The 13,781-nt window shown below is 44.2% G+C and overlaps 1 protein-coding gene across 1 annotated transcript; it reads right to left on the reverse strand.

Annotated features, from left to right (window-relative positions):
• Positions 1-584: 584 nt before the first annotated feature.
• LOC148521964 (protein kinase C delta type-like) lies at positions 585-12,725 on the reverse strand. The gene is made up of 9 exons (XM_088474329.1): positions 12,335-12,725; positions 7,497-7,597; positions 6,487-6,657; positions 6,200-6,291; positions 5,303-5,365; positions 4,951-5,089; positions 2,374-2,646; positions 762-995; positions 585-650 (listed from the first exon to the last, which is right to left on the reverse strand). The coding sequence occupies exons 1-9, from the start codon at positions 12,723-12,725 to the stop codon at positions 585-587; spliced, it is 1,530 nt and encodes a 509-aa protein (XP_088330455.1).
• Between the last annotated feature and the right edge of the window lie 1,056 nt (positions 12,726-13,781).

The following is a 13,781-nucleotide window of genomic DNA, read 5'->3' on the forward strand; positions in this document are numbered from 1 at the left end:
CCATTTTCCCGTTGTATGCGCAGTACAGGGAAAATGGACACCGCTGCAGTGCCCAGAGTCTATAACTCCAGCGCTGGCCGCGAACAGCTCAGTGCGCAGCTGGCCGCCGGGTGGAGAGGAGGGGGCCCGTGTGGGAGACTGCACACGGGCCCCCTCCTCTCTAGAAAGGCCCTGGCTCAGTCTCATAATTATTTCAGAGATCTGAGTTTATATTATATTATATAGAAGGTAGATTTAAATTATATTATGCTGTATTATATTATGTATTATATTGTGCTGCTAGAGATCTACGGTCTCATTTAGCATTATTGCAGAGATTGGTAAGGAGGGGAATATTTTACATTATAATGTCATCAGATATATGGGGCCTGATTTTGAATTACAGAGATTGAAGTATGGGGTACTCTATATTAAAATGCCAACAGAGATCTCATGAACAACCATGGCTGTGTATGAATCTAATAATTAAGACACTTTCATAGAGGAGCTGACTATAAAAACTCAAAGTTCAATATTATCATCAGCATCAATCAACTGATTTGCTGAGTGACAGACATGAGCCCTGAGATGTATAAGTCACCCTCTTAGAATTTACCTTCTTCATCCAGCGAGAAGTCTAGACTATTCCTGCTGGGAGGTGGTGACATAATCTGTAGAGCACATCCTCAGAGGTGACCTCAGAAGAATAGAAAAGAAAATGTGTTCAAATTATACTCTTAACTTATATAGAGAATATACACATAAAATATAAACATGAATACGAAAACCATCAGCTTAAAACCATCTCTTCGTTCCATAACCATCTTCCAGGTGTTAGGCCATCTCGCTCCATGCAGGTGGAAGGCTGGTGTTCTGGGGAAGGTCCTCCAGTTGGAGCCCACATATGAGAACCCTCTGAACAGCTCCTGGTCCATTGAGCTCAGTGGTGTTATCTGAGCCTCTGCTGCTTCCATCTCCTCGATGTTACATCCTCGGGAGCTGTGTTCAATGGTGGGCTACAGGAAGAAGAGACAAATAAACATCCATGTACTAAAATCTGATTTCAAATTCATAAAAGCTAAAAGTGTTAGAAAAAAGTAAGATGTGACATGTATCTATGGATCCGCTGATGGCACAGACTAGTGTAGTGTGGTCCTGTTCAGTGGCCTCTGTATAAAGGGTGCGGGGTGTGCGGTGTATATATTGTAGGCTGCAAAGTCTACTGGGGCCCAAACCATACCAGGGCCAAAACTAGGATTTTTCTCACCGGCGGGAAGGCAGTAATTTGGCCCCTCCCCCCAAAAAAACAACAAAGAAGACATTTTTTTACGTGCAATGCATGTGCACTCCTGAAAAGGGTGTGTGGTTTCATGTATTACATTACGCAACACAGTAATGCCCACAACACATTATACCACAGTAATGTCCCTTACAACACATTATGCCACACTAATGCCCCTTACACATTATGCCACAGTAATGCCCCTTAGACAGTAAGCCACCTTAATACCCCTTACACATTATGCCACAGTAATGCCCCTTACACATTATGCCATAATAATGCCCTCTTACACATTATGCCACAGTAATACCCTTTACACATTAACCCACCATAATGCACCTTACACATTTATGTCCCCCTTCCTTCCCCGAAGCCTCTCACCTTGTTCCCAGGATTTGAAGCCCCTCACCCTAAAAGTTGGAGCTGCACGACGCATTGGCAAGCTTGCTTTCCAGCTAAGGATTTGGGTCCACATGCCTGCATTGGCAGGCAACTGTCCACAGCCCTTGAGAGACAAACACCACCATCATTCTAATGTGACACCGGTCACGGGCCTTTCAGAGCTTGCAGATCGGCAGCCGCTGCTGATTTGCAGCTGGTCCACGAGCTCTGATTGGCTCTCAATTGGCGCTACATGAGAATGATTACAGCTCTGTGTCTCTGCAGGGCAGCGGGCGGCTGCCTGCCAGTCTTGGCGTGCAGCTCCAAACCCACACTAACAGCCAGGTACCTTAGGCCCCCGCTCAGCAGCCTGTTCTCAGTGCCCCCAAGACCAGCGTCACTGGCACGTGCCCCCCTAGTAGCTGCCCTGACATACACCCTGCACCCATGTTCAATACTTAGCTCTCCGGAGTTCCATGTTGGCAGTGGCTGGACTCAATATAATAATGTACATGAAATCACTTACTACATATGGGTGCAATGTGATTGCATTTATTTCACTAGCTAAATAAAGCAGGTAATGCCACAGTGATCACCATGTGGATAGGCTGAGCGATGTCCTCTCATCATAAAATGATAGTTGACTTTCATCTTTTTATTATATTTGTAAATGACCCTTATTATCTTTAAATGCATTAATTGTGCAAAACTGCTTTTTTTCCTATACTTACTGGGTCAGGGACATGTGGTGGTGGGAGTCTAAGGGCTTCCAGCGAGACCCAATCCATACGCTGGAACAAAGGATGCTGGCGGATGTTTCCGGTGACTCCCAAACGCCTGGATGGATTTTTACACAGGAGCTGCTTAACGATGTCTTTAGCCACAGCTTCTGCCTCGTGGAACCGTCTGGGATGGAAGCGACGGGTTCTGGTAATCATTTCATTAATGATGACACCAAATGAATACCAATCCACTCCAGCGTTGTACTCCTCTCCTGCCAGCATCTACCATAAGAGAGATATTATAGCACATTGTTACTCTATCATTATCTACTATATGCCATGTGTCTGTGTCTCATTGGCACTAGTTCTTTGCTATTATCCCACCTCTTTCAGTAGGTAACACTTTGGGCAGCATTCTATTAGCTGAGTCTTTGCCGCAAATTGCTTGAAGTGGCTCAAAACGTCACAACCATGACTAGGAATGGTCATATAGGGCTTTCTATTGATGGTCACCTTCCATGGTGCCATCGATGATAACCATCGATGGTGCAAAACAAAACATCTATGGAAAACCATTGATGGTTTGCACCACTTGATGGCCACTGCTGCCTAGTAAATAGTGGGTCGCGGGCCAATATAAAACGTGGGGTGGGACTTAGCAAACTACCAGGGGGTGCAGCTAAGCTCCTTGGGCCTGATTCAGACCCACTCGCGAGCGGCTGTCCGCTCGCAAGTGGGTCGATGTTATGCACTGAGCATGCTCCGTCGTGCGCATGCGCCAGACGCGACGAGCGAAGGAAAGTCCTTCGCTCGTTGTGTCCGATCAAAGGGGGCGTGCTGTCAATGTTGATTGACAGCACGCCCCCTTTGGTGGGCGTGCCGGGGGCGTGCCTCCCTGACGGGGGCGTTCCCACGGGAACGCCTCCAGTCAGAAGCCGGCCCACTGACATCACTAGTGATGTCAGTGGGAGTGATTTTGGCTCTGATAGAGCCAAAATCAATCCGGAGCTTGCGGTTGAAAACCTCAACCGCAGGCTCCGGCTCGCAATTTCGATGGTCGCGATGGTCTCGACCATCGCGGCCATCACAAAGCACGCTCGTATAGCCTGTGGGTGGTGACCCACAGCTATACGAGCGTCCAGGAGGACGCTCCATGAAAATGGAGCCCGGCCCTCATTCAGAGCGTGCGCTCTGCTCAGAGCGTACGGCTCTGAATGAGGGCCCTTGTCTCTCTGTAGAAGAAAAAACATTGAGCTCCATTGGCTCTCTGCAATCGATAGCAAAACCGTTGCCCATTTGTAGTAAACCATTAATGCTTGTTAAATATCGATGGTCGATGGCCATCCTTAGCTGTGACTTCCACGGACAGAACTCACAGTGAATCTGCCACTCAGTGATGTTATTAGGGAAGTGTGAGCAGTGTCATTGTGCAGGGCCCTTGGTATGGCACTGTATCTGTCCCAGGCTCCTGTATTTGGCTTGCAGGGTGCCTGGTCACTACAAACACACACCCTGTAGAGCTGCCTGGAGTGTCGTAACACCATGAAGTCACATATTCAGGGGCTGGCACAGGATGCCACAGAGTACTTTCCCAGCACTGCTGTCACACATGCTTGCTCCTGGGTAGGCAGGTGAGTGACACTCTTATTAAGAGTACAATAAAGGTGTGATGGCACAGCTATGAACAGATGGAGGCCAGAATTATTATTTGGGGTAGGTCAGGGACATGTGCACATTCACTGATGATGATGATCACCAGCACTAGCGACCCACTTGTCAATGAATGATGGCGAATGCACCACTTATGCTGACAGGACATATAGGGCCTGATTCTGAATTGGATGCAATGCCGATGGTCACAGAGTTGGGCAGTGTTTTGCTACTGCAATTACCCAAAAATCCTTAAAACTCCTACGGCGCATGTGTTACGCAGTGTGTGCGCACAAAGACACTGATGAACCGCACACCATCAGACATGTCTAGGAGAAGTGCTTGGCATTCCTGGGTGGTGACTGGGAGATGGCTAAACAGATGCACAGAGATGGGCTGTCTTATGGGCGTGTCAGTAACGTGTTTGTGTACATGGATGCTCAATCACTCACAGTGAGGCCATACTTGTATAATCTGCACCTGCCATAGGGCTGGTATAAGTTTCTATGGTGTGACCGATGGTGGTGACTACAGATGCACCAGGCAGTATTACAGCATTTACATATGCCCATAGTGACGTCTCAGTCCCTGCACACACAGATGTACACCAGGGAAGGGCTGTGTAGTGGCATTACATAGTATCACATACGGGTGATCACCAAAGACACAGTCACGTCTGCTCCCACCTCTGACTTAGGCCCATAATGTTTTATTTGTGTGTGGTGTAACCATTGTTTTCTCCATATGGAGAGTTTTTTTCAATGTTTTAGAAAAGATTTTTACATTTTATGCCTAAAAGTGATGTATACACTGTATTTTTCAGTCAAAACAAATGGCAAAAAACATTGATTAATAATGTAATAAGTGTATGTGACATCTGCCAGGCGTAAGCCGGAGCATATGCTGCTGATAGTAATAATATATTATACCCCTCACCTCTGGTGCCATATATCCAGGGGTTCCAGTGTAGGCTGTGGCTGTCTGGTCACCAAAGATGTTATCGATTGCCAGGCCGAAATCAGCAATTTTCAGATGACCAGACTCTGCCATCAGGATGTTATCTGGCTTTAGGTCTCTAAAAAGAAAGATTTATAATAAATGAGAACTGTTTTGTCTAGTGAAAAATATATACTGTACATGAATTACCAGTAGTATTACAGGAGTCACATTTTGCAGACAGCGCCACCTAGTGATTACAGTGATTTCAGTTCTTACTTTAAGCGTAATAAGAAAGTGCACATCACTGTGACCTGATTATGTATGAAATTGGAATTATTAGTATAATTACCGATGGATGACACCCTTAGAGTGCAGGTGTTGTACACCACATGTGATCTCAGCTGCGTAGAACCTTAAAGAGAGGAAATGACTGTAACTTGTTGACATTAGAAAAAGGTAGAAAACCTGATATCCCCACTTGCCTCCTCATGTCATAACACTGCCCCTGTCACATGACACCCTATTATCACTGACACATTCTCACAACTATGCCCCCACATGATCAGCACATTGACATATATGCAAGACATTCCATGATCTAATAGACCATATGTTAGCAGGGCTATCAAGACAATGGTGGGACCAGGTGATATATAGGGGGTGTGGTCAAATCCCCCTGCACAAAATTAGTGGAAAATACTATGTGCACCTGCAAAGGGGGGTGTTTATCCCCCTCGACAGCTGGCCCAGGCACCCTGCCAAGCCCCTCAAACAAGTGCAGGCCCCGGTAATTAGTATCTGCTCCCCCTTCTCTCTGTGCCCCTGCATGTTATTCTATCCATACTCACATTCCACATAAAGACCAAATTAAGGTGATCAGACCGTACCTTAATGAAAAGATTACATTGAACATTTGCCATTCCCTGGAGAGGATGGCCCAGGTATATGGGATGGGGGCATGTACATTAAAGTCTGCATTTTATTTAAGTCTAACTCCTCTCAATGCAGATGTAATGCAGCTCAAAACTGAGTATTATTATCTTAAACAAGCTCTATTGATAAGGACAAAGTACCCCAGTAATGTTAGCTGCTGGGCCATCTAGAATCCCAGCTTTGGGTAAAGGTGTAGGGGTAGGAAATATTGAGGGGAATTTACAAAAGGAGTACAACCCTTATACTGTCCCTATCTGTGCACACCCTGTTACAGTTCATTTCAGTACATGTCTGTTGTATTTGAGGTGCTTACGTTGCGCTGGTGATGTCCAAGCGGCCTTTCCTCTGCAGGAACTGGTATAAGTCCCCGCCACTCGCGTATTCCAGACCCAGAAATAGATGGTTCTGTTTCATTGGACACACACAATAGTCATATAATACATTTTATTAGGAGAACAAGGCAACAACTCCAAGTGAGCGTACTGGCTCATAGTAACATTATTACCCAAGAAGAGATGAATCCTGTATTTATGTTAAATGTGTAAATATAAATAAAGAATCCCAACTAATGATCCTTGTCTAATAAGAAATACACTGTACCGTGGTCTGGAAGGCAAGGTGACCATGGATGAGGAAGGCACTACCAGACGCAACCTCTAGCACCCTGCGCTCCACAAACACCAGCTCCGGGTCCTTCAATAGCAGATTTCTCTTCTTGATGACCTTCACTGCCAGTCGCTGACTAGTCAGAGAGTCCTCAGCCAGCAGGACCTACAGGTGATAGAGGCATACACACACAATAATATTTGTACTTACATTTTATTATCTCCATACGTATCCAGGTAGCTCCATATCTTTAGAGGTTAGCAGTATATTGTATTTCCAGTGTCATTAAAGTAAAAAAAAATTTAATTTTTAGATATTATTTGATTCTATAACAGAGTAGACAGTGGATGACGTTTCTGTAAATGACAATAGTAATATGCAGTCAGCCAGCACAGGAGTAAGGCCTACCCGGCAACTTTCCTGGAATGAGACTCCAGAATATTCCCAGATTAATGATGTGACTGAGGGGAATAGTGCCATTAAATCCTGCCCCCACTGCAGGGCCGGATTAAAGGGGGGGGCGACAGGGGCGGTCATCCCTGGGCCCCACACATGGAGGGGCCCCCACACAGGATCAGTGTTACCCTGCCGAGAACAGGTGTCCAGTGACAGTGCCGCTGCATACAGCTCTGAGCGGCTCCCGAGTCTTCTTCTCACTGGCGCCACGTGACACATTACGTCCGTGATGCCGATTGGAGGACCAGGCAGCAACTCTGCCGGGAGGAGGTCACGCCTGCACCCCGTCACTCAGATAAGTCAGTGGCAGAGTCTTTGGGGGTAGGAGGGCAGAAGGCTTAGGGGGAAGCTCCGTGTGGCTTGAAGGGGCCCCCGTAATTTAAGGGGCCCCCACAAGCCTTAATCTGGTCCTGCCCCACTGCTTTATGGTTATGCTTAATGACATACATGGAGTGACAATGACAATATATTCATGATGCCTCCTTTACTACAATGTCTGAGTCACACAGTTGTTACCTGAGTTATGTAACCACAGTCACATGACTTACCTTCCCAAAGCTGCCCTGGCCCAGTAGATGGCAGAAGGACAGCCTCTTGATGTATGTAGAGACTGTTTCTCCAGGAGCAGCTTCCTGAACACCACTTCCTCCTTATAGGGATAAAAAAGTGAACAATGTAACATTTACTATTCAGAGGTAGGGCTCTATTTATTATCATTAGTTTTACTAAAATTAAGTGAAAAAGGGTGTTTTCACACCCTTTTCACATTATTTTAGTTTCACCTAAAGTTACTACAGGGCAATTGGAGTAGAATTTGTAAAATTCTACTCCAACCCCACATATCACTTATTTTTAGTAATCAGATCATGTGAAATGCGATCTGTGTGCAAGTTACTAAAATAAATTGTGAAAAATATACCTGGGGAGGCCCTGTGAAGATAACACCACCTGGAGGTGGCGTTATCCAGGGTCTCCCCCGGTTACCAGACTCCTACTCCGCTCTAACATGTAGAGTAGAGCCCGGAGTCGCCCCCAGTGATCAGCTGTGTGGTCTAAACAGACCACACGCTGATACACTGCAAAAAAAAAGAAAGGAAGAAAAAAAAATGTACTTACCTGAGTCCAGGGACCGGAGTTTGGGGCTCCGTTGATGTCCTCCCTCTGGTCAGCTGGTCTCCCTTACTGCACTGCGGCCCGGTCATCAGGTGACTGGGTCCCAGTGCAGTATGGGATGTCAGCTGACCGGAGTAATATCACACTACAATCTGCATTCCCAATGCGGATTGTAGTAAATAGAGCTCTTAGAGGCACATGTAAAATGCATGTACATTATTGTATGGTATTACACCATTATGTAACTGTAATGCAGTCAGAATACTGTTGTGTACAGAGAGAGCACATAAACTCAGCCATACAGAGGAAAGTGGGTCATCAATTGCTACTATTGGAAAAATGGTCAGGGATGGGCTGTGGAGGGGTATTTGCACCTCAGGCTGGTGTCATATTGCATCACCTTGTGCCGGTCAGTTGCTTAATATTACTTGTATAATAGCTGGATGGGCAGACCATCAGTGTATCTGGGATATCCTCAGTGGGCCCCATTGCTTAACAATTTAATTGGCTAATATTTTCCAAAATTGTTGATTTTTTTAAATGATCAAATTATGTAAATAACTATTTACACCTGATTTGGTAAAACGCAATTAATAAATATGTAGATTATTAATGACATTATATTGAATAAGGGTAATAGTTCTTATTTACATAATTTGATTATTTAATAAATCAATAATTTTTGGAACAATTTAAAAGAAGAGTTTTATACAGGTAAAAAAAACTTTATAGTGATATATAGTGTGTGTGTGTATATATATATATATATATATATATATATATATATATATACCATTTTTATAACTGTATAAAACAAAATTTTACTTACACTTATCAGCCCTGCAAAAAGCCAGCAGCAGCAGTGAGTGGGCAATCCTGCGGGGCTGGCCAGGTGAGCAGTGCATGTAAATGGGGAGAGACCAGAATACACAGCATCCCTGAGCCCCTTGAGCTCAGGCTGCAGGGAGACTGTTTTTAAGCAGGAGACTGAGCTATTAATTTTATTATTATTATGTGGGTTAGTAATTTAATGTTATTGGATAGAGGACTTGGCTATTTATTAGTGTGGAGATATTATTATTTAATGTAATGGGGATGTGGGCTGGGCTATTAATTTATTGGTGTGGTGGGGTAATCATTTAGCAGTGGATGGGAACTGTTCATTTAATGATGAGGGATATTAATATAATAGTGGCATCTTGGCAATGTCTATTCATTTAAGGTGGGGATGAGGGTTATTTATTAAATATTGATGTTATTATGGGCTTTATAGGATGCCCCTTTACATTAAGCATCCTATTTCCATAGCCATGTAACAGCACTGGGTGTGGTTATCATTATCTAGTCCCCTATGCCCGATATCCCCTAACAATGCATGATAAAAGGGAAATGCTGCATTTTCCATCTAGAAGGAGTAATCACCCCCTCCCTCGGACACATAGTGATTGCATTATGGCTGGTGGGGCAATTTAAGGCTAGGTGGTGCTAGGCAGCTGCAGAGGTTAGAGGACTGCAGAAAAGAAGCTACAGAAGGTCACTAAGGGTATATCTTCAGTTGAGCCATGGGCAGGGCCGCCAACAGAAATCTTGTGGCCTGGTACACTGATATCTCTGGGGGCCCCCCTCGACCCCCCCCCTCGCCCACACATCTCCCCTGCATTTGCCAAAACATGTGTTACAGCTATACATTGAACAGAGATACCCCCATATATAAGCTATACACTGAACAGAAAAACCCCCATATATATATTAGCTATATACTGAACAGAGATACCCCCATACATATTACAGAGACAATCAGCCTTTGTCACCCCTGTTATTGCCACATAATGCCAACACCACTACTGCAAGTCATATGTTGCAGAAGTAACCACATTATCATCTATAACTTGCCCAGGACCCCACGATAGACAGAAAGATAGATAGATAGCTATGAGATAGACAAATAGATATTAGATAGATAGATATTATATAGATAGATTTGGGATAGATAGATATTAGATAGTTATGAGATAGATAGATAGATATGAGATTAATAGACCATTTTAAAGCCACCCTCTGCTTACACCCATTTTTTATATGATATATATTTGGCAGTAGCAGCACAGCATTTTTGTTTTAAATAATATCCCATAATATTCTATATGTAAATCCAATGCAAAACTAATTAAATTTATTGATTTTGCTTACCGCATCTCACAGTTAGTGCGTGTTTCAGTCAGCTGCTGCGCTGCCATTCAGTGACTGTCAGATGCTATGGACTGGTTGGGACTGCCAGCCAGGGAGGGTCAGGTGTCATAGATAAGTGTCATAGATAGGATTCTGTAGTGTGGAGGGACTGGAGTGGTGGGGCTGCATATGGACAGTGCATATAGATTAGTTTTGCATTGGACACCATAACTGGGGGTGGCTACTACTGGGGGCACCATTACTGGGGGGGGGCTACTACTGGGGGCACCATTACTGGGGGGGGCTACTACTGGGGGCACCATTACTGGGGGGGGAGCTACTACTGGGGGCACCATTACAGGGGGGGAGCTACTACTACTGGGGACACCATTACTGGGGGAGAGCCACTACTACTGGGGACACCATTACTGGGGGGGAGCTACTACTACTGGGGACACCATTACTGGGGGGGACTACTACTACTGGGGACACCATTACTGGGGGGGAGCTACTATTACTGGGGACACCATTACTGGGGGGACCTACTACTACTGGGGGCACCATTACTGGGGGGGAGCTACAACTACTGGGGGCACCATTGCTGGGTGGGAGCTACTACTACTGGAGACACCATTAATGGGGGGGAGCTACTACTTCTGGGGACAGCATTACTGGGGGGGAGCTACTACTGGGTGCACCATTACTGGGGGGGCTACTGCATCGGGAGGGTGAACCTCAACTGGGGACTACTACTAGGGGGAAACTACTACTGGGGGCTCTATATAAGGGGCTTACTACTAGGGGACCACTACTGGGGGCACTAAATAGGGAGAACCACTACAGGGGGCCCTGTGTAGGGGGGATCACTGTTGGGGGCCTGCATAAGGGGGACCGCTACTGGGGGCACAGAATAAGGGAAACTAATAAGGGGCTGCATAAGGGGGACCACTACTGGGGGCATTGCATACTGGGGGTACAGGGATGGGCTATATATATATATATAGATATATATGCATTTGTTACAAATCTGTGTCATTATACTGCTGGGAACGGCTACAGGGACTGATTGTACAAGATCCCTCTATCCTGGTTGTTTTCAGGCTGAAAGAAGGATTTTTCTTCATATGACGCTATTCTGAGATGACATTATATAAAATAAGCGTCTACACCTTTATTTAATGTTTTGATGCTTGATAAGTTGCAAAAATGTTAAAGAACTGTAGGGAGCAATGGCTTCCGCTCTACAGTGTGATACTGTGCGAGCTGGTATTAATGGAGAAGATAATTGCGTTATCTTCTCTGGTAACACTTTGCTGTATATTGGGAATAGTACTGAAAAATGTGGTAACACTCATATCCGCATTGTTTAGTAGAAATGTGTTTGCTGAATAGAGCCCCAACTGTGATATTTTTAGGAAAAGCAACAGAGATCATTATCTGCATAAAAAAAGACTAATAACAGACAGTCCCAGGTAGTCCCTTGAACAGCAAATTACATTTTTTTATTTATTAATGCATATGTTTATCCATATAAATTAAGGTTGCTTATTGATTAATGCACATTTCATCACTGTAGTTCTTTTCATAGAATATATGAAACTCTTTTTCTTTATATACTACACTTTAGCATTAAGCAAGTTCTCGTTGGAATTACCACAACCCCACTAATGGCAGTATATCACCTCACTAGTGGTTGGCCTTAAACCTAAGTGGGACCCATGATTACATTCCCTTTAGGGGCAGTAGATGTAGTCTTGGACCATGCTAACTTGAGCAAACAGTTAGAGACCCAAGAGATGGAAAATAACAGATAAAGAAGACTTATAGCCAAATGAAACACATATTTCTAATTATATTCATAATTTCAGCTGCAAATCCTATTATTGTTATACTGCATGTGATGGCCATAAATGATTACCTCAGATAATATTGAATAATTACTTCTTAAAGGTTGTCATATTTACCACCAGGCAAAAGGTACATAATTTGTCGGATGTGCGATTGGGAGTGGTCTAAACTGTCCAGATTGTTTTTGTTATTTTCTTGTAAGGTTTGTATTATTCCATGACTGGTTGTCATGTCTTATATATTGATACGGCCATACCTGCTCGTTCTTGTCTCCTTCTAGAGTCACCAAAGTAAATGACCTCCCCAGATGTTTTCCTTCTCTTCCTGTCTGCAATCATTCCACTGTCTATGCAAATTTCTTCTATCTGATCCTCTCTCTTCCTCTTATCACTCTTTTGGCTGGTATAATCCATAGAAAAAAATTTCTGGCTCCCATCATCAGAGCTGTTTTCCACATGCAGGCACTTCTTCCTTCCTTTCTTGCGAGACTCGGTGGAAATCCTCTTTCTGGCCTTCTTGATGGCCCAAGACTCCTCCAAACTGTCAGATATCCTTCTTTTCTTCAAAGCCATCATCTTCTTTCTTCTCTTGTAGATAGAAAACTCCTCATCCTCTGAGCTCCTGGCTTCCTCCAGATGTGACGCCATCCTGCCGACAGTCCAACTGTCTCTGACTCCCAACTGCCACTCAGAGTTTTGAAAGTAAACAGCAGTAGGTGATCATGTGACAGCAGCATGGCAGCTGATGATGGCACCAGCTATGCTTTACCAGACAGCCCACCACCATAGATGATGCCCATCTCATGTAGCTAACTTGTAGCTGATACTGTTACTTCTCCTATTACAATCAATTGATGTTGACAAATGCTTGAAGTTACAAATCAGGGTAATTAAAAAAAAATTAATTCATATACATTTTTGAGCTTGGAAGAGGGCCTCTGTGGCATCACTGACAAATCTCCTTGCTGGACTGACGCAGATGGTGTTTCGCTTGTATCTTTTATCATGGATGCTGTTTCATGCTGATTAACTACAGAAGGCTAGCTTGTATAGTAAAGAATTTAACCTTTCAGACCTAGAAATTTAATAAATGATAGAGGCTTAAGTAGAAGTACGTATCAGCAACAGCATGACGCACAGTCACAGTGTCCTCTTTAGGGCCATATTCAATTTGAAGAGAAAAGTCCGAGGTCAGAATTTTTTCCATCATCGCCGTTTTTTGCAGGGATAAAGTATCGGGTGCGTGCCCGCTTATCCCCATATTCAATTTGGATCCGGCGAAAACTGGACCTGGCGGAAAGGTAAGTATCGAAAAGTGCTGTTTGTTTTTGGGGAAATCATGCTGACAACCCCCAAAAGATGTTCTGACATGGGGAATCGCTTTGGGTACCCCCGATTTGGCCTGCTGAAGATAGTCAGGGTTTTTATATAGCCGTGGCAGGTGCATAAATGCGCCTGTGAAGAACTAGTGAAGAATAGCACTTAGGCATTGTTATTTTTACTCTCCAAAAAAAGCTATCAAATTTGGGGCACATGAAAATGGGTACAAGCATATTTTTAAGTCCCTAAAGTTATTTTTTAAAATTCTTCAAAAATGCACCTGCCGCTACCAGCCGCATTTTAGAAAATGCACCTGCCGCTACCAGCCGCATACATGGGAAACCCCACTGAATCATTTTCGGTAGTTTAAAACATTTTCCCCAA

The sequence above is a fragment of the Taudactylus pleione genome, unplaced genomic scaffold (genome assembly GCF_031769625.1).
Source record: "Taudactylus pleione unplaced genomic scaffold, aTauple2 ptg000154l, whole genome shotgun sequence".
Classification (NCBI taxonomy): Eukaryota; Metazoa; Chordata; class Amphibia; order Anura; family Myobatrachidae; genus Taudactylus; species Taudactylus pleione.